This window comes from Danio rerio, chromosome 15 (assembly GCF_049306965.1).
Source record: "Danio rerio strain Tuebingen ecotype United States chromosome 15, GRCz12tu, whole genome shotgun sequence".
NCBI classification, from domain to species: Eukaryota; Metazoa; Chordata; class Actinopteri; order Cypriniformes; family Danionidae; genus Danio; species Danio rerio.
Window position 1 is genome coordinate 46,455,001 of NC_133190.1, and position 20,486 is coordinate 46,475,486.

General features: G+C 39.5%; 1 protein-coding gene across 4 annotated transcripts in view; it reads right to left on the reverse strand.

Annotated features, from left to right (window-relative positions):
• grm5b (glutamate receptor, metabotropic 5b) overlaps positions 1-20,486 on the reverse strand; it is a 123,280-nt gene that overhangs the window by 72,211 nt on the left and 30,583 nt on the right. For 3 of the 4 annotated variants that reach the window (XM_073922659.1, XM_073922658.1, NM_001302238.1), the window contains 1 exon segment: positions 7,620-7,869. In XM_073922659.1, the coding sequence (XP_073778760.1) occupies positions 7,620-7,869 (250 nt within the window). 4 annotated transcript variants of the gene reach the window in all.

Genomic DNA, 20,486 nt, shown 5'->3' on the forward strand with positions numbered 1-20,486 from the left:
TTCCTTTAGCTTAGTCCCTTTATTAAGCTGGGGTCGCCACAGCGGAATGAACCGCCAGCTGATCCAGCAAGTTTTTACGCAGCGGATGCCCTTCCAGCCGCAACCCATCTCTGGGAAACATCCATTTCTTTAAATGTACATCCAGTGTACATTTAGTTAAATGAATTATAATTGAATTAATATTGTATATATGAGTGAAATCAATATGCTTCGCTTCTTTACTAATAGACAGCTCACTATAGACCAGGGGTGTCCAAACTATGGCCCGCGGGCCATCTGCGGCCCGCAATTAGTTTGTGGCGGCCCGCGAGGCTTTTTATGAATATTAATAGAATCTGGCCCGCCATATAAAAATAAACATAATTCAATAAATAACCACCAGGTGTCGCTATTACATGCCCTTAATTAGGCAGCAGTTCCTGTTATGAAGTAAAACGAACTGAACAAACGGAAAGAAACATAATTCATAATCATGTTTCTGGCAACATATGGCAACAGGCGCTGCAGTTGCTATAGTTACATAAACAGATCGTAACGAACCACAGCTTTCCTTACAACAGCTTTCCAGCAATGTTACACATCATCTGTGCCGCTTTCTTTTCGTTAAGCGAGTCGAGACCTTCCCTTATCGAATCGATGTTGACATTATGTGTGTCGTATCCCGTCTTTTTTGAGAAAACAGGTGCTTTATAGCTTTAAATGTTCAACAACCCTAACAGTATCATATGTCTTAACAATAAAAATTAAAAAACAAATTAACATACTCAGACGAAGATCATACCCGGGTTGATGGTCGTCGTAACCTAACGTGCTAACCACTGGACCACAACAGCTGTTTATTTAACAGTGGCTCATCTGAGTTATATCATCATTAACCTGCAGGCTGGTTATATACAAAAAGAGTAGAGCTGCGGTAAAATAATGAATAAGAAGACTGTGGTCAAGTAAATAAATAAATTAATTTAAAAAGTGTGACTGCTGAGAGCAACAGATTCTGGAGCTAGGGACACCGGCCCTCGCGGCCAAAAAACAGACCGGCCCACCGGGAATTCTCCCGGTCCTCCCGATTAGCCAATCCGGGCCTGGTTGTAATACTACAGCCATGTCACCCTGCAGCCCAAGACCGGTTACTCACTGAAGCTAAGCAGGGCTGAGCCTGGTCAGTACCTGGATGGGAGACCACTAGGGAACACTAGGTTGCTGTTGGAAGTGGTGTTAGTGAGGCCAGCAGGGGGCGCTCAACCTGTGGTCTGTGTGAGTCCTAATGCCCCAGTAAAAGTGAAGGGGACACTACACTGTCAGTGGGCGCCGTCTTTCGGATGAGACGTTAAACCGAGGTCCTGACTTTCTGTGGTCATTAAAAATCCCAAGGCACTTCTCGTGAAAGAGCAGGGGTTTAACCCCGGTGTCCTGGCCAAAGTCCCTCTATCGGCCCATACGATCATGGCCTCCCAATCATCCCCTCTCCACCGAATTGGCTCTATCACTGTCCCTCAACTCCACCAATAGCTGGTGTGTGGTGAGCGCACTGGCGCCGTTGTCCTGTGGCAGCCGTCGCATCATCCAAGTGGATGCTGCACACTGGTGGTGGTGTGGAGAGACCCCCCCCTCATGATTGTGAAGCGCTTTGGGTGTATGGCTATACACAATAAATGCGCTATATAAATACACATTACATTACATTACATTTTACATTACATTACTACAACTTCTTGAAATGTTTAAAATAAAAACTAAAATTTAAATTTGCCTGGTGTTTTTTATTCATAACTGTGGGAGAATACTTTATGTGTCTATTTAGACCTGATAGTTGATGTAAATAAATAATATGCTTTGCTCGTATAAATGTTTATAGTAGCCTGCTTTGGTAAACGTACATTAAAGCCTTATAATCATATGATGAATATACAAACCGCTTTTCGGTGGTTGGGGGGTGGGGTCTGTCATGGTGTACAACCAGGGCCGGAGTGGGACTCTTTTTCAGCCCTGGAGTTTCAAGTCTTAGACCGGCCCACCTCAGTTTACCACTGACTATATTAAAATAAGGTAATTTCCAATTCAGTTTCTACACTGCCACGTCTTTTTTTTGTTGTTGAGAAAACAGCTGCTTTAGAACTTCAAATGTTCAACAACCCTTGCTGTATAATATGTCTTAACAATAAAAATGAAAAAAAAAATGTTATTCATACGAGGACGGAACCAGGGTTGGCGGCGTCATAACCTAACATGCTAACCACTGTACCACAACAGCTGTACATTGAAAGGTGACTTATCTAGTTATATCATCATTAAGGGTCATTAGGCTGCATCTTGCTCACGAGGCTACGAGAAATAGATAAAAAGAGTAGAGCTGCGGTAAAATAATGAATAAGAAGGCTGTGGTCAAGTAAATAAATAAGTTATTTTTAAAAAGTGTGACTTGCTGAGAGCGACAGATTCTGGAGCTAAGGACACCGGCCCTCATGGCCAAAAAACGGACCGGCCCACCGGGAATTCTCCCGGTCCTCCCGAATAGCCAATCCGGGCCTGGTTGTAATACTACAACTTCTTGAAATGTTTAAAATAAAAACTAAAATTTAAATTTGCCTGGTGTTTTTTATTCATAACTGTGGGAGAATACTTTATGTGTCTATTTAGACCTGATAGTTGATGTAAATAAATAATAAGCTTTGCTCGTATAAATGTTTATAGTAGCCTGCTTTGGTAAACTTACATTAAAGCCTTATAATCATATGATGAATATACAAACCGCTTTGGTGGGGTCTGTCATGGTGTACAACCAGGGCCGGAGTGGGACTCTTTTTCAGCCCTGGAGTTTCAAGCCTTAGACCGGCCCACCTCAGTTCACCACTGACTATATTAAAATAAGGTCATTTCTAATTCAGTTTCTACACTGCCACGTCTTTTTTTGTTGTTGTTGAGAAAACAGCTGTTTTAGAACTTCAAATGTTCAACAACCCTTACTGTATAATATGTCTTAACAATAAAAATGAAAAAAAAACAAGTACCGAACCAGGGTTGGCGGCGTCATAACCTAACATGCCAACCACTGTACCACAACAGCTGTACATTGATAGGTGACTTATCTAGTTATATCATCATTAAGGGTCATTAGGCTGCATCTTGCTCACGAGGCTACGAGAAAATGTATTAAAAAAAAGCAGAGCTGCGGTAAAATAATGAATAAAAAGGCTGTGGTCAAGTAAATAAATAAATTCTTTTTAAAAAGTGTGACTTGCTGAGAGCGACAGATTCTGGAGCTAAGGACACCGGCCCTCACGGCCAAAAAACGGACCGGCCCACCGGGAATTCTCCCGGTCCTCCCGATTAGCCAATCCGGGCCTGTGTACAACTTAAGCACTTTATTTGTGTTGATTTCAAGTGACCTGACAGGTGCAGGTGTTGACCATAATGGCATCACTTGCATAGAAAGCGTGGGTGCCTGAGCGTGCAAGCCAGAGAGTGCAAGTCTGAAGGTGCAAGTGCAACTCTGCAGCCAGACAATTCTCGATAATATAGCACTTAAACTATTAAAATGTCAATAAAAGTCTCTTTTTTCCAATTTTTTAAGGTTAAAAGTTGCCAGAAGAAAGATCAACGTGCCATAATGTGATTTAAAAGCATAAACAAATGAGGGAAAATAAAAAAATACATAAAAACTAAAGTCACAAAATATGGAAAACTGCTAATTTATGGATATTTTTTACAGTGTCGCTTTTCACAGTCTATCACAAACAAAGCGGCATCCTTTCAGAGCACTCGGTGCTCCAATTCACTCACTCTACATATATGAACTATATTAGTGGAGTTATGTAGGGAATAGTGAATGAGGGTACATGGGGGCGATTTCAGACACAGCACTGGACTCAAAAACACGATGAGAGTTCTCAAGCGGCAGCTCTAATCTGATTGTCTGGCTTCACGCAATGTACTAGAGTCCGGAGAGCACAGATTTATATCATTTCACCAGGGAATGAAGTCTTGTTCACCAGTTTCAGAGCTACAGTGAACACTTGTGTGGAAGAGAAGATGAGATTCGGCAAAGGTGCAACAGATCTCTGAAACAGGTCAAAATGATTCACCCTCCGGTGGTTTTTGTTTTCTTTTTCAAACATTTCCCAAATGATGTTTAACAGAGGAAGGAATTTTTCACAGTATGTCCCATAATATTTTTTCTTCAGGAGAAAGTCTTATTTGTTTTATTTCAGTTAGAATAAAATCATTTTTTAATTTACACCATAACACCATATTAAAATATTTAAAGGTTTCCAGAATGTTTATTCCTAATTAAAGCACACATTTCAGTCTAATGCTGACCAAAAACCCTATTTACCACTTTAATTTCGCTCTGCACTTTCTATGTTGTCGTCAGCCAGCTCTTATTGTGATTCCACTTTAGACAGAAGTAAGCCCTCCATCTGACCTGAGATTGAGTCAGTAAAGGGGGTAATAACGGCAGGAGAGGGTCTTACAGCGGCCATCACAGACATTCAGACTCAAAGAGAGGAGACAGATGTCTAAGTACACTCAAAAAAATAACACTTCTTTACCACGAATCGATGTTTTCATGAAAATCCTTTAACATTCACTGCACAAAATGTTCTTTGTAATGAAAAAAAGAAGCTTCTTTGGAGTATTAAAAAGAAAAAGTTACTTTAAAAGGGAGAGTTCACCCAAAAATGAACACTACACTTGTTTTAAAGCTCTTGTTTGAGTTTCTTTTGTTGAACACACACCGAAGAATGTTGTTAAAAAACAGCCATTGACTTCCATAGTGTTTATTGACTTCCATAGTATTTTGTTTCTCATACTATGGAATTTAATGGTTACAAAATTTCAGCTTTCTTTAGAGTTTGATTATTTTGTGTTAACCAAACAAAAGAAACTCATAATGGTTAGGAACTCTTGAGGGAGAGTAAAGAGTGAGTTCATTATCATTTTAGGGTGATCTGTGACATTAAGAAAAGAAAAAGCTCTTCTGAGAAGCAAAACCTGTTATTTTAAAGAGACATTGGATTTTAAATTGTTTTACCTTCATTAATGATGAAGATGATGATGATGAAGATGATGAAGATGATAATGGTTATGAAGATGGAGATGATGATGATTGTAATGTCCACTAGATTCTCATCTGGACTGAGCAACTGATGTAAAAAAAAGACAATCAACACACACACACACACACACACACACACACACACACACACACACACACACACACACACACACACACACACACACACACACACACACACACAAACACAAACATAAACACACACACACAGAGATTCTTGTGTAAGACTTTATCAAAGCTGCAGTGTGTAGAATTGACACCTAGGGCCCTATCATAAACCAGGCTCAATAAGGCGAAAGACTTGTATGGCACAATTTGTTGCTATTTTCAGATCAGCGCAACTGTCATTTTCACGTTTTGCACTACATTGTTTATAGCAAATCCATTTGCGCCACTTTGTGGACTCATGGGTGTGCTGGTCTAAAAATCAGATTAGAGAAGTCTGCATTACCATATAGGACTGTGTTTGAATATAACTCAGTTTTTTGACCACACTTCGGTATTATTGTTCATTTATTAATTTGCTGGAAATTAGAACTGAATTTAGAAATAGTTTTGACAACTAAATTAATTATGTATGCTAATGGATGTCTGAAGTGGAGTGTGTACAACATAGTTTCTGTATCTATGAAAGTAAAGGAGTATAAGTAAAGAGGCCAAATGGAGGAGGCTCGTTCTTTATCCTCGCGCTGCAGATGCTCTGTTTTCTCACTAGTGAAGCATTCAGTTTTTCCTCTTACAAAGTCCGCCATGTAAATAGCAAATGCACCATGGCACGACGCAACAAACTCTTAAAGGGAATGGGAGACGAGACTCTAAATAGTTTAATGCATGTTATGCTCAAAACACACCCATAACCCATTAATGCTGTGTTCACACCAGACGCGGAATGGGCGGATAAATCGCGCTATTAGCGCGTAAACAGCCGCGTGAACATTTGAGGTTTCTCGCTTCATTCGCGCATCAAACCCCGATTCATTTGCACGTCAAACCCCGCTTCATTCGCGTGTCAAATTCACTTCAGAACAGACGTGGATTCGCGTGATGGGCAGGGCTTCTGTCTGCCCAGTGACTCTATCTTCATACCTAAAGGGCTAACATGGATTTTATGAAGAAAAAACCAGTGTTTATGTGCTTTAAGAAGGATGATAAACAGCGTCGATACGTTTAGAGCCGTGTCTGAGTCCACTACATCCTTTCAGAGGTGCATCCAGCTCTTTAAGCTCATAAACTCCTCCAGAAACTGAACCTGGCTGATGGAGGTTTTCAGCGGTGCTTCTGACTGAGCCCAGCCCAGTTTGATAAGCTTCTTGTCGGTGTCTGCAGGGGGATTTCCCCTGGGACACCGACAACAGGCGATACGTCACAATCACGCCCCCACAAGAGCAAGCTCCTGATTGGTTAACGCGGCGCGAATGTCCGCTGAAGTTCAGATTTTCGAACGCGAGTGATTCGCGCAAAACGCGCATTAAGCACGTCAAACACGCAAAACGCTCAATTCGTGCCACGCCAATCACGCCATGCGCACCGTGCAATTCTCGTCATTCGCGCCGCGCCATTCGCGCGTATCTCACCGCAGGATGTCTATTCGCACGTTTGCATTGACTTAACATGTAAATCACTCGCGCTCGCACGCGTGCCGCGTCTGGTGTGAACGCAGCATAAGAGAACAAGCACAACCCTGTTGGAGCATGCGCTGGGACGAAAAGCGTATTTTTCCATCCTTAAAATAGCAAAAGTGGATTCAGATGCTTTTTCGCCAAACGATTTAGACTGCGCATAGATGATTGGTAGAGCCCTAGTGGATGAACTATGGAGTCTCAAAAATAATACATTCATAAAATAAAATGTATACATCTACAACACAATTCACATTAACAAAATCCAGTTCGTAAGATCAAAACCCAATTCATAAATATGCAAATCCTACAAATCCTACAAATCCTACAAAGTCTACATTCTTTTTCACGCTCTGATGACTCGACACACAGATTGACGACACCAACAGTAGCGTAGGCCTGTATATTTAAAGATTGGGCCTTACGCTGCAAACTGCACAGCTAATGTTTATAGTTCGTATGTAATATTTGTTTGTTAAATTAAGAAACACCTCTATAAAAACACTATACTTCTACTACTCTTTTTCGGATGCTGCTACTGCCCTCTAGAGGTCACATTTTTGCTTGCACCAACATAAAGTCCTAAAAACTGCAATAAAATACACTGTTTTCCACCAAGGCAACCCGGGTGCTGGAATAGAACTGTGTAAACTGTTATAGAGGCCAAAACAAAGACAGACATTCCAACACAGATTGCACCATTTAAAAGGAGAATAACTGACTTTAGCATTGCTTTTCAGGTAAACAAATTTGTTCACTTAGCCTATTTAGCAATATATGCAAACATATATTTTAGTGGAGTCAAAAGCTTCATGTAAACAGAGCACACACAACATCATTTTTCTCAACCTCAGGTCATGCATGATTTCTTTAAAGATGCACCAGAGTGTCTTCAATATAATGACAGCAAATATTGATCCACTGACCTGCCGACCAGCAGAAACTCTCCGACCAGGTTTTGTCGTCTCATGGCCATGAGGATGTTTCGTACAGTCATGCCCTCGCAGAAACAGGCCACCACTCGAGCTTTGGGCAGATACTTGCGCAGTTTCACCAGCAGGCGGTCAAAGTTCTGCTCGCCTGCGTTACTCCAGATCTTATCTGAGTGAGCGATGCAGATGCCTTCTTTCCCCGCCATTTCCTTAAACGCCTCCATCCCACTCTCGCCATAGTTACCTGGAAAACACAGAGAGAACACAAGAAAAGACAGTTGTGAATACTCAAAGCACAAGGTAAATCGTTATAAACCAGTCACTAGACCAATTACAAACTGGGTCATCAGACCAATCTCAACAGACTGGGTCAACAGACCAATCACCGCAGACCAGGTCACTAGACCAATCACAACTGACTGGGTCATTAAACCAATCACCACAGACTGGGTCACTGGACCTATCACAACAAATTGGGTCAACGGACCAATCACCGCAGACTAGGTCATTAAAACAAGCACAACAAACAGGATTATCAGACAATCACAATAGACTGGGCCATTGAATCAATCACAAAAGACTGGGCCATTGAATAAATCACCATAGACTGGATCATTGGACCAATCACCACAAACTAGGCCATTAGACCAATCACAACAGACTATGTAATCGGATCAATCACTGCAGACTGGGTCATTGAACCAATCACAACACACTGGATCACTGGACCAATCACAACAAGCTGGGCCACTGGACGAATCACAGCAGATTGGGTCATTAGACCAATCAGAACAGACTTGGTCATTGGACCAATTAACACCGGACTGGGTCATTAGACAACAACAAACTAGGTCATAAGATCAATCACAATAGACTGGATCATGGATCAATGGCAACAGACTGTGTCATCAGACCAATTACTGCAGACTGGGTCATTAGACCAATCCGAACAGACTTGGTCATTGGACCCAATTAAAACCGGACTGGGTTATTAGAGCAATAACAAAAAAAAAAATGGGTCAATAAACCAATCACAATAGACTGGGTCATTGGATCAATCACCACAGACTGGGTCTATTGGGCCACTTACAGCAGACTGGGCCATCAGACCAATCACAGCAGCCTGGGTTATTAGACTGAATAAAACAGACTGTGTCATCAGACCAATCACAACAGACTGTGTCATCAGACCAATCACTGCAAACCGGGTCATCGGACCAATCACCACAGATTTATAATTATTAGCAGATTAATCACATTAGATTGGGTTATTGGACTAATTACAACAGACATTGTAATCGGACCAATCACAACAGACTGGGTAATCGGACCAATCACAGATTGTCATTCATTCATTTTTCTTCAGCTTAGTTCCTTTATTTATCAGTGGTCACCACAGCGGAATGAACCGCCAACTGATCTAGCATATGTTTTATGCAGCGGATGCCCTTCCAGCTGCAACCCACTACTGGAAAACACCCAAACACTAGTCTTTGGTGTAATTATATAAAAATAAACGCATATAGTGCACATATAAGTGTTTTTTGACCTTGCATGCACATCAGCCTGTTGTTGGAGACCCCCAAAACCAAAATATGACCTATTATAACTCATAATAGTGGCAGTTTAAATGAAGCCGTAAGTATGTCAGATGAGTGTGAGAGCTCTGAGGATCTGCTCAGGTTCTGATGCGAAGGCCCTGGTTGTTGTAGGTACGTGTAAAGTCTTGTAATTAGTCTCACAGTGAGAGTAGCAGACATGAACAGATGGCACACACACACACACACACACAGGTGACATAAACACACAATCACAGTCAGGGCTCATAAAGAGTCTCCAGCCTTCAGTTTCTGTCAGAGATCATTGAACACTAGGGCTGTAACAATACACCAAACCCACGATTCGGTTCATATCACGATTTTTGACCCACGATTCGGTTCGTATCACGATTTTTTTTTTTTTTTCGTGTGGGGTGGGAAAAAAAAAGATTTTTAAAACTATTTTTTATTAAATAACATTGGAAAAATCTTTATAAACTAAACATCAAAGAACAATATTAACTATGCAAATTATTAACAATATAAATAGCCATATATAAAATAAATAAATAGCCAAAGCTATATCACTTCTGTTTTCTTTGTAACAAAATACTGTTGAAAAACCAAACAGAACTAAACTCCATTGTGTAGATGGTTCAAGCATGTTGAAAACTGTTTTTCAATCAAGTTCTCTTACATAGAAAAAGTAAATTAAATGGCTACTATGAACACAGATCATTCATTCTCTCAGTCTCTGACATCACTGAACATTCGATTAAACTAATGATCTCCGCTTTTCAAGGTCTCATTACATCCTTAGCAACATGACAGAACGCTAAACACCCAGATCAAAAGAGCTGAAATAATGAGCCACAACAAAAATAAATACATAAACAAATATATATATATATATATATATATATATATATATATATGTGTGTGTGTGTGTGTGTGTGTGCGTGTGTATGTACAACAGTTTTGTTCTTGAATCTGATTGGCTGATAGCCGTGCAATACTGTGCAACATCACAAGCTTCTTCACCCTTCACCTCTTTGTATTACTCCGCCCACATACAGACCGCAACAAGCAGAGAGATGTTACAGTTTGACAAATATTACCGTTGTTAGACGACAAAATGTACTTTAGAGGGTTTTTAAGTCAAGAATGTAGTTGTTTAGATTGCAACTATGCAGTTTATTTGAAAGAATAGTGCCTATTTTATAATATTCACAAATTCTGAGAGAGCTCGTCGACGGTCATTAGCCTGCCATAGTGTAGTAGACCAAAGTCAGTTGACATTGTCTATCCACACGATTATATTATATTATAGACTGCATAATAAGCCCTTGCTTAGATTAAAACTGTTGTGTTTTCTTGAGCCCAAAGCTGAAAAACGGAAGCGTCACGGTTTTTAAGGTGGACTGGATAGAGTCAGTAAGAAGCTGCGAATAAGAAGCTGGATTCAGCCTCGTCCCTCCTTATCAGAAACACAACAGCAGTCTGGTAGTGATTGCGCTGCTTTTTTCGAAGTTTATTATTGTGATATTGTAACAGTCGCTCAATGTTTGATATGCATTGTGTATGTCCCTTTCAAGAGGCCTTCTTCTGTCGCTGTTTTACCTTAGAGATGTAAGCACGCATGCGAGCTCAGTTCAGTTCTGGCGAGCTCTGAGAAGTGTGTGATGGTCGCTCTACTGCTGTATCATTCTTTTATTTCAATCATGTAACATTTTATTTTTTGTCACGGATGTTTGAGCGTCTTTTTCTTTTCCTCTTGCCTACTCGTTGTTGTTGACTGGCATGTACGTAGTCGACAGCACTTGGGAGAAACGCATTAGGGCCAATAGGAAGAGCGAAATCGTTTCTGTCTCCTTTTTTTTATTCCTTAAAGTCTGCGGGTAAATGCTGAGACACTTGGCACAATACCGACAGCAACAGACAAATACTGTAGACTATAATAGACTGTAGGGAAATTTTTCTGTAAACTGATGGCATTTCATGTCACTTTCAGCCTTATAATCTTTAAATGTGAGCAAAATCAGCTGTTCTGTCATCACTGGACATTACGCTAGAGAATCATTCAAACACTAGCTCTAAAGTGAAATTGGTAAATTAGTAACAGCTTCTGCTGTTCTGACATCAGCTGCAGATGTAAATGAGTGGCGGAAGAAAGTAGTTCCTAATACAAAAGGGTTTTAGACTCTCCGTGTTTGATTTTCTTTTTATATACAAGATTGTGCCGTCAAACTGTTGTATGAACGCAATATCAAATGAGTAGCAGTGCGATATGGCTGTATATCAGCACTGGTGGGACGCTTAGGCACTCTGCCTGTGGCCTTGTGCCAACGCACGCCTCCCACCAGTGCTGATTTACAGCAATATCAAACTACTACTCGTGTGATATTGCTCATAAAGAGTTATATATAAATATATATATTTACCTTTGAGTTGTCTAACCATAATTAGTGAAATTTATATTAAACTGCGCAGTTATGAAAAATAAAAATCAACAAGATTGAAAATCTGATTTTCAAAATATGATTATACAGTAGTTGAGAGCAAAATTATTAGTCCTTCTGTGAAATAATTTTTTTTACATTTTTTATTAAACGCTTTTTAACAGAGAGAGTTTTTTAAAGACATTTCTGAACATTTAATAGCATTTAATAACTAATTCCTAATAACTAACAAATAATTTGTCTTTGCCATGATGACAGTAGAGGCCGGTATAAGATTGTGACGGTATGATACAACCTTGGGTAAAAATTAGGGGTGTTTTTTCGGTGCACCGCGGTGCAGACGCGGACAATTCAGTATCGGTTTAGTAATATTCATAACCGGTTATTATGTACTGACATCATGTATCTCATATGCGCTATGTCGCCACAGCTTACCATGGTGACGAGGCAAGCGCGAGTATTTACAATGCTCCAACTACTTAAAAGCACAGAAACTGTGCACAATTTCACTGCGTGTGTGTTTGCTGGACAGTCTTTCACTGACACTTACAGCAGAAGCCTCTATTTCACTGTGAATGAGAGAACGAAAGTAAACTCCATTTCTCTCTCTCACTGTGGCCCATTTGACCTGCTGGTGTGACTTTATCAGTGTCACTCATCTGTGAAGAGCGCCAGCGCGTAGAGCCAATCGCAGCCCTTTCTGTTGAGCGCATGACCAGTCAAAGGGGTGTAAGAAAGAGCTCGCTAGACAAGGCTCAGAAAGCGAGCAGGATATTTATATCTGTTTGTTTGCTATGAATTCTCGTGTTGTTTAAAGGTACAGTTTTTATATCTGACTGTTAAGGGACAAAATTGTATTACAAATAGTATATAATATATATTTATACATTTTAATTCAAGAATTGCTGTGATTTGAAAAAAATATAAAACTGCACATGGAAAGCATCGTCAATGCACCGTGATATCAAATTAAACTGAATCGATGGATTAGTCGTAATCAAACTGTGACACCAGTGTAGGTTCATTAATTCATTCATTTTCTTGTTGGCGTAGTCCTTTTATTAATCTGGGATCACCACAGCGGAATGAACCGCCAACTTATCCAGCACGTTTATACGCAACGGATGCCCTTCCAGCATCTCTGGGAAATATCCACACACACACACACACACACACACACACACACACACACACACATACACAGACAATTTAGCCTACCCAATTCACCTGTACCACATGTCTTTGGACTGTGGGGAAAACCGGAACTACAGTGGGGGAACTACAAAACCGGAACTACTGTGGGGGAACTACAAGTTAGCAAGACTACATTATACTGCTAAACACTGTCTAGTTTATAAAACACACACACACACACTTTCACCTCAAAGCGCTGCTCTGACTCGGCTAAAATATGGATAAATATTACAGAAGAAAATCGAACATCTGAGCATCAAACACACTGAGCTGCCCTTTACAACCTGTGAAGGAATAAATCAGTGTGTGTGTGTGTGTGTGTGTGTGTGTGTGTGTGTGTGTGTGTGTGTTTCTGCAGGTAACAGAGTTGTTACGTGAGAGAGAGAGTGTTGACATGAGTGTTTCTCTGTAATTACTGAAAAGAGATGCTATCAGGACTCTCTCTCTTTCTCTCTCTTTCATGAAGCATTTTTCATCTATGGGCAGGCACGCGCACACATAGGGCTCAACCTGTGCAGTGCACACGCCCTTTTTAGTCTTGGATAGAAAGTGCCCTTCCAAAATGATGAAAAGTGCCCCCGCGACACATCCCCACCTCCCCCCCTACCGCCCTTCAGTAGGTGCGCGACAACACCGCTCGAGTACGCACACTCACATATTACAAACCGGCCAAAATAAAATAAAATAAAATAAAATAAAATAAAAAAAATAAAATAAAATAAAATAAAATAAAATAAAAAATAAATAAATTAAATTAAATTAAATTAAATTAAATTAAATTAAATAATTAAATTAAAAAAAACTAAATTAAACTAAATAAAATAAAACAAAATAAAATTTTGATAAAATTAAAATTAAATAAGATAAAATAAATTTTAAAAATCAAATTAAATTAAATTATCTTAAACAAATTTCAATTTAAATATTTAATTTATTTTATTTGTATTAAATTTAATTTAATTAAAATTTAAATAATTTTAATATATATATATATATATATATATATATATATATATATATATATATATATATATATATATATATATATATATATATATATATATTGTGCACTATTTTAAATGGTTTATATATATATTAATATATATATATTTAGAAACTTTTTTGATTCTTAATAACAGCACATTTTGCGACTTGGTAAAATATATACTGAAGCTGAAAAAACTAATCGAATTCTGCATGCAAAGAGGTTATCCAATCAAAACTGAGGTCATTTGCATATAGACGGCACAGTAGTAAAATCCCTATGAATTCTAATGCTCAGAGATCAAACGTTTTATATATATATATATATATAGCGAAACTACAGTAGTAGTTATATTGCATTATTGCCCAGCATTGGAAACTAACTATAAATAATTACTCTTTTAAAGGAACGTGCCCAACAGATTGGATAAATTTGCATATAGAAGTTAACAAAATCCCCATGAATCAATGCTGCGATGTAAACAGTAAAATGAACAGTGTTTGGTGCGTGAAACCTCCGCTGACATCATAAGTGGAGTTCAGGAGGAGGAAATAAAGAGCTGCAGAGAAATAAAATACAGGCTTTTCAAAGTTTAAACGTCCTAAAAGCCGCCCAGCAGCTCATGTTTAACAGACAGATGCAGTTATCAGCCAAAGGTCTTTCTCAGCCTATTACATTACTGTGAAGTATTTGCACTAAATCAAGCGTGGTTTCCAATGATACAAATCCCCCGCCGCGACACACCGTCTGAAAAATGTCCTGCCGTGATATCATCTCAAATCCATCTCTTAAAATGCATTTCCCCCCTCAGCTTTACGCTCCCACTATCATTTTCATGATTTACCCTCGTACTACATCACAATCCTACAAGCACTGGTGTGTGTTTGGTGTGAACGCGGCGCCACACACGCACAGACGAGCAGATGGCACATACATGTCCATCTCCACAGGAAACACACACACATACAGCAATGGAGAATCACTGGGTTACTGTACGAGTGTGTGATTATGCTAATGAGATTCAGATTCAGAGAATTGAGCTGGATTACATCATCACCTCCTCTGCTATAAGTCTATTGGCTGGGACTGACTGATTGGCTGGAATGCATGACTATGATTGGCTGAAGTGCATGATTGCGATTGGCTGAAGAGCATGACTGACTGGCTGAAGTGCATGACTATGATTAACCGAAGTGCATGACTGTAATTGGCTTAAGTGCATAATTGTGATTGGCTGAAGTGTATGACTGTAATTGGCTGAAGAGCATGACTATGATTGGCTGAAGTGTATCACTATGATTGGCTGAAGTGCATGACTGTGATTGGCTGAAGTGTATCACTATGATTGGCTGAAGTGCATGACTGTGATTGGGTGGAGTGTATCACTATGATTGGCTGAAGTGCATGACTGTGATTGGGTGGAGTGTATCACTATGATTGGCTGAAGTGCATGACTGTGATTGGCTGAGTGTATCACTATGATTGGCTGAAGTGCATGGCTGTGATTGGGTGGAGTGTAAGACTATGATTGGCTGAAGTGTAAGACTGGTTGAAGTGCATGACTGTGATTGGCTGAATTGTATGACTGGTTGAAGAGCATGACTGTGATTGGTTGAAGAGCATGACTGTGATTGGCTGAAGTGCATGACTGTGATTGGGTGGAGTGTAAGACTATGATTGGCTGAAGTGTAAGACTGGTTGAAGTGCATGACTGTGATTGGCTGAATTGTATGACTGGTTGAAGAGCATGACTGTGATTGGTTGAAGAGCATGACTGTGATTGGTTGAAGTGCATGACTGTGATTGGCTGAATTGTATGACTGGTTGAAGAGCATGACTGTGATTGGTTGAAGAGCATGACTGTGATTGGCTGAAGTGCATGACTGGCTTGAATTGGCTGTGACTGGCTGAAGTGCATTACTGATAGGCTGGAGTGCATGCCTTTAATTGGCTGAAGTGTATGACTGTAATTAGCTGAATTGCATGACTATGATTGGCTGGAATGCATGACTGTGATTGGCTGAAGTGCATAACTGTGATTGGCTGGACTGTATAACTAGCTGGAGTGCATGACTGTGATTGGCTGAAGTGTATGACTTGCTGGAGTGCATGACTATGATTAGCTGAAGTGCATGACTATGATTGGCTGAAGTCTATAACTGGTGGGTATGCACGACTGTGATTGGTCGAAGTGTATGACTGGCTGGAATGAATGAATGTAATTGGCTTAAGTGCATGACTGTGATTGGCTGAAGTGCATGATTGTGATTGGCTAAAGTGTATGACTGGCTGAAGTGCATGACTGTGATTGGCTGAAGTGTATAACTGTGATTAGCTAAAGTGTATGACTGGTTGAAGTGCATGATTGTGATTGGCTGAAGTGTGTAACTGTGATTGGCTGAAGTGTATGACTGGCTGAAGTGCATGACTGTGATTGGCTGAAGTGTATGACTCGCTGAAATTCATGTTTGTGATTGGCTGGAATGCATGACTGTGATTGGCTGAAGTGTATGACTGGCTGAAGTGCATAACTTTGATTGGCTGAAGTGTAAAACTCTGATGGGTTGAAGTGTATGACTGGCTGAAGTGCATGACTGTGATTGGCTGAAGTGTATGACTCGCTAGAATGCATGTCTGTGATTGGCTGAAGTGTATAACTGTGATTAGCTGAAGTGTATGACTGGCTGAAGTGCATGACTGTGATTGGCTGAAGTGTATAACTGTGATTGGTTGAAGTGTATGACTGGCTGAAGTGCATAACTGTGATTGGCTGAAGTGTATGACTCGCTAGAATGCATGTTTGTGATTGGCTGGAATGCATGACTGTGATTAGCTGAAGTTTATGACTATGATTGGCTGAAATGCATGACTGTGATTGGCTGGAGTATGTGACTGTGATTGGCTGAAATGCATGACTGTGATTGGCTGGAGTATGTGACTGGCTGGAGTGGATGACTATGACTGGATAAACTGCATGACTGTGACTGGCTGAAGTATGTGACTGATTGACTGACGTGCATGATTGTGATTGGCTGAAGTGTATGACTGGCTGGAGTGCATGACTGTGATTGGCTGAAGTGCATGATTGTGATTGGCTGCAGCATGCGTCCCACCTAGAGTACCATATTGCTTTTATGAAACCATTAGCCGACCACTTACATGTAAGAGTACTAACAGTTTGCTCATAAACAGACACACAAAACCACAACAAACATATAAAGACACACACCCACACCCACACACACACATACATACATACACACACAGTGAGACATCTGCAAAAACACACAGACCAACATACACAAACACTCACTAACACAAGCACACAGATGCATGCACGCACACACACATTTCTCATCTTTTCTTGTCTTCAATTAAAGGCATGATTATTTAACAGCACTGAAAAGCTTTTCTTTCATCATCGTGACTCAATAGTGACTCTCCATCACCGCCTTGATTAATTTCCCCTGGATTTCCATACAAAAGTGACCTCGTTCGTCTTATCTGACCGCTGAACCACAGTTAAAGAGGAATGAAAGCGATGGAGAGCAAGACTGGGCAGGTTTCTACTTCATCCTCAATGGGTATAACCAGACAGAAACTCAGACTCACTTCAAACCAAATAAGAAAGCATCATGATTGGCTGACAGCTTGATCTGCGCTTATTATTTGGATTTGGTGTGACATTTAGACAGCTCAGCTAATTGCCATGACAAATACACAGAGAAGACATGTCCTTACGTGTGTGGAAATGAATTTGATGACTAGAAGTTCACCAAAAATTAACATGCTGTCATCATTTACTCTCCTCATGCTGTTAGAAATGTGTATTATTTTCTTATTTTTTAATAAATGTATTCATAATATAATTTACAAATGAACACTCAATGGCGTTTGCTGTTTGTTCAAACTACTTATAAAAGACCATTCATTAATTAATTTTCTTGTCGGCTTAGTCCCTTTATTAATCTGGGGTCGCCACAGCAGAATGAACCGCCAATTTATCCAGCACATTTTTACGCAGCAGATGCCCTTCCAGCTACAACCCATCTCTGAGAAACATCCACACACACATTCACACACACACTCATACACTACGAACAATTTAGCCTACCCAATTCACCTGTACCGCATGTCTTTGGACTGTGGGAGAAACCGAAGCACCCGGAGGAAACCCACGCGAACGCAGGGAGAACATGCAAACTCCACACAGAAATGGCAACTGACGCAGCCGAGGCTCGAACCAGCGACTTTCTTGCTATGAGGCGACAGCACTACCCACTGCTTCGCCTATATAAGACCATACTTGAGGTATTTTGGGGACAACGTTTTTGTTTTACGTTCTTTATGCTGTTGAAACACAAATCGATTGTGCGAAACCCATAATTTTTACAGTGCATATAAGAAATACAATAATATATACAGACATATACACTTACCGGACACTTTATTAGGTACACCTTTCCAACTGTTTATTAACACAAATTTCTAATCAGCCAATCACATGGCAGCAACTCAATGCATTTAGGCATGTAGACATGGTCAAGAGGATCTGCTGCAGTTCAAACCGAGCATCACAATGGGGAAGACAGGGGATTTAAGTGACTTTGAAAGTGGCATGGTTGTTGGTGTCCAATGGGCTGGTCTGAGTATTTCAGAAACTGATGATCTACTGGGATTTTCACGCACAACCATCTCTAAGAATTACAAAGAATGGTCCGAAAAAGCTCTGTTGGCGCAAATGCCTTGTTGATGCCAGAGGTCAGAGGAGAATGGCCAGACTGGTTCCAGCTGATAGAAAGGCAACAGTAACTCAAATAAGCACTCGCTACAACCGAGATCTGCAGAAGAGCATCTCTGAACACACAACACATCCAACCTTGAGGCGGATGGGCTACAGCAGCAGAAGACCACACCGGGTGCCACTCCTGTCAGCTAAGAACAGGAAACTGAGGCTACAATTTGCACATGCTCACCAAATTGGACAAGAGAAGACTGGAGAAACGTTGCCTGGTCTGATGAGTCCCAATTTCTGCAGCAACATTTGGATGGTCAGGTCAAAATTTTGCATGAACAACATTAAGGCATGAATCCATCCTGCCTTGTAGCAACGGTTTAGGCTGGTGGTGGTGGTGTAATGGTGTGGGGGATATTTTCTTGGCACACTTTGGGCCCATTAATACAAACTGAGCATTGTGTCAACGCCACAGCCTACCTGAGTACTGTTGACCATGTCCATCCCCTTATGACCACAGTGTACTCATCTTCTGATGGCTACTTCCAGCAGGATAACGCACCATGTCATAAAGCGTGAAACATCTCAGACTGGTTTCTTGAACATGACAATGAGTTGACTGTACCCAAATGGCCTCCACAGTCACCAGAACTCAATCCAATAGAGCACCTTTGGGATGTGGTGGAACGGGAGATTCACATCATGGATGTGCAGCCAACAAATCTGCAGCAACTGTGTGATGCTGTCATGTCAATATGGAGCAAAATGTTCGAGGAATATTTCCAGTATCTTGTTGAATCTATGCCACGCAGGATAAATGCAGTTTTAAAGGCAAAAGGGGGTCCAAATTGGTACAAGAAAGGTGTACCTAATAAAGTGGCCGGTGAGTGTACATGTAGACATGTATAAAAATATTTAATTCTCAGCTGATTGAATAAACTGGTAACATGTATTTGATTCTATAAAAATCTAATTATATGTTTTAAATTATTTTAATTTTTAAAAAATTGTAATTTTAAGGATTTTGTTTTGTTTGAAAACGACAACTGGTTAGGATAATGATTGTTTTTTACTAAAAAATAAGAGTTATTCCACCAAATATTGATTTCTTAACCTGTCTAAAACTAAAACATTGATCTTGTCAAAAAATGAATAGAACTCTGTCTGAATTTTTTTATATATATATTTAAACAACAAGCTCTAAATTACAACATTTTATGTTTACATTCAGAAGAAATGTTTTCAATATCAGGTTAAGCTTAATACTGTTAACAGAGAAAATAATGAAAACTAAAACTGGCTATAAAAAATTATAAAATTTGTGTTACATTTTATTGTTGCAAAGATTAAATAAACATTTTTTTTCAAAGTTCAACCTAAATGGCAATAATCAAAAAGCAAATGTCATTTTTTAAGGTTGAGGCATTTATTTTCTTCTGTAAATGTATGTAAATATATTTTATTATCAGTTTTCGTACTAATTTGAGTAATATTATTGAATAGCACACAAATGTTTATATAAATTATGTAAAATACAGTTTGTAAAGTAATACTTTCTGTCTTTAATAGATAGATCATATTAGAGGCTTTAGTTTTAGCTCTTTTTAGGAGTTTTTAGAAATGTAAAGTATGATTTATGCGCAGAAACACATTTAAAAGTAAACAGAAGTGGCTATAATTAACATAAAAACATATGGTCTCATGATTATTGATCATATAATATTTTACAATTTAGAGATCAATTACAAAGACAGCTTTTTTCTTTGTTTGTTTGCATTTTATTTACAGTTGAAGTCAGAATTATTCGCCGTACCTGTGAATCTTTTTCAAATATTTCCTAAATGATGTTTAACAGAGCAAACAAATTTTCACAGTATTTCCTATACAACTTTACCTGTTTTATTTTGGCTAGAATAAAAGCAGTTTTAAATTTTTGGTTATTTTAAGGAT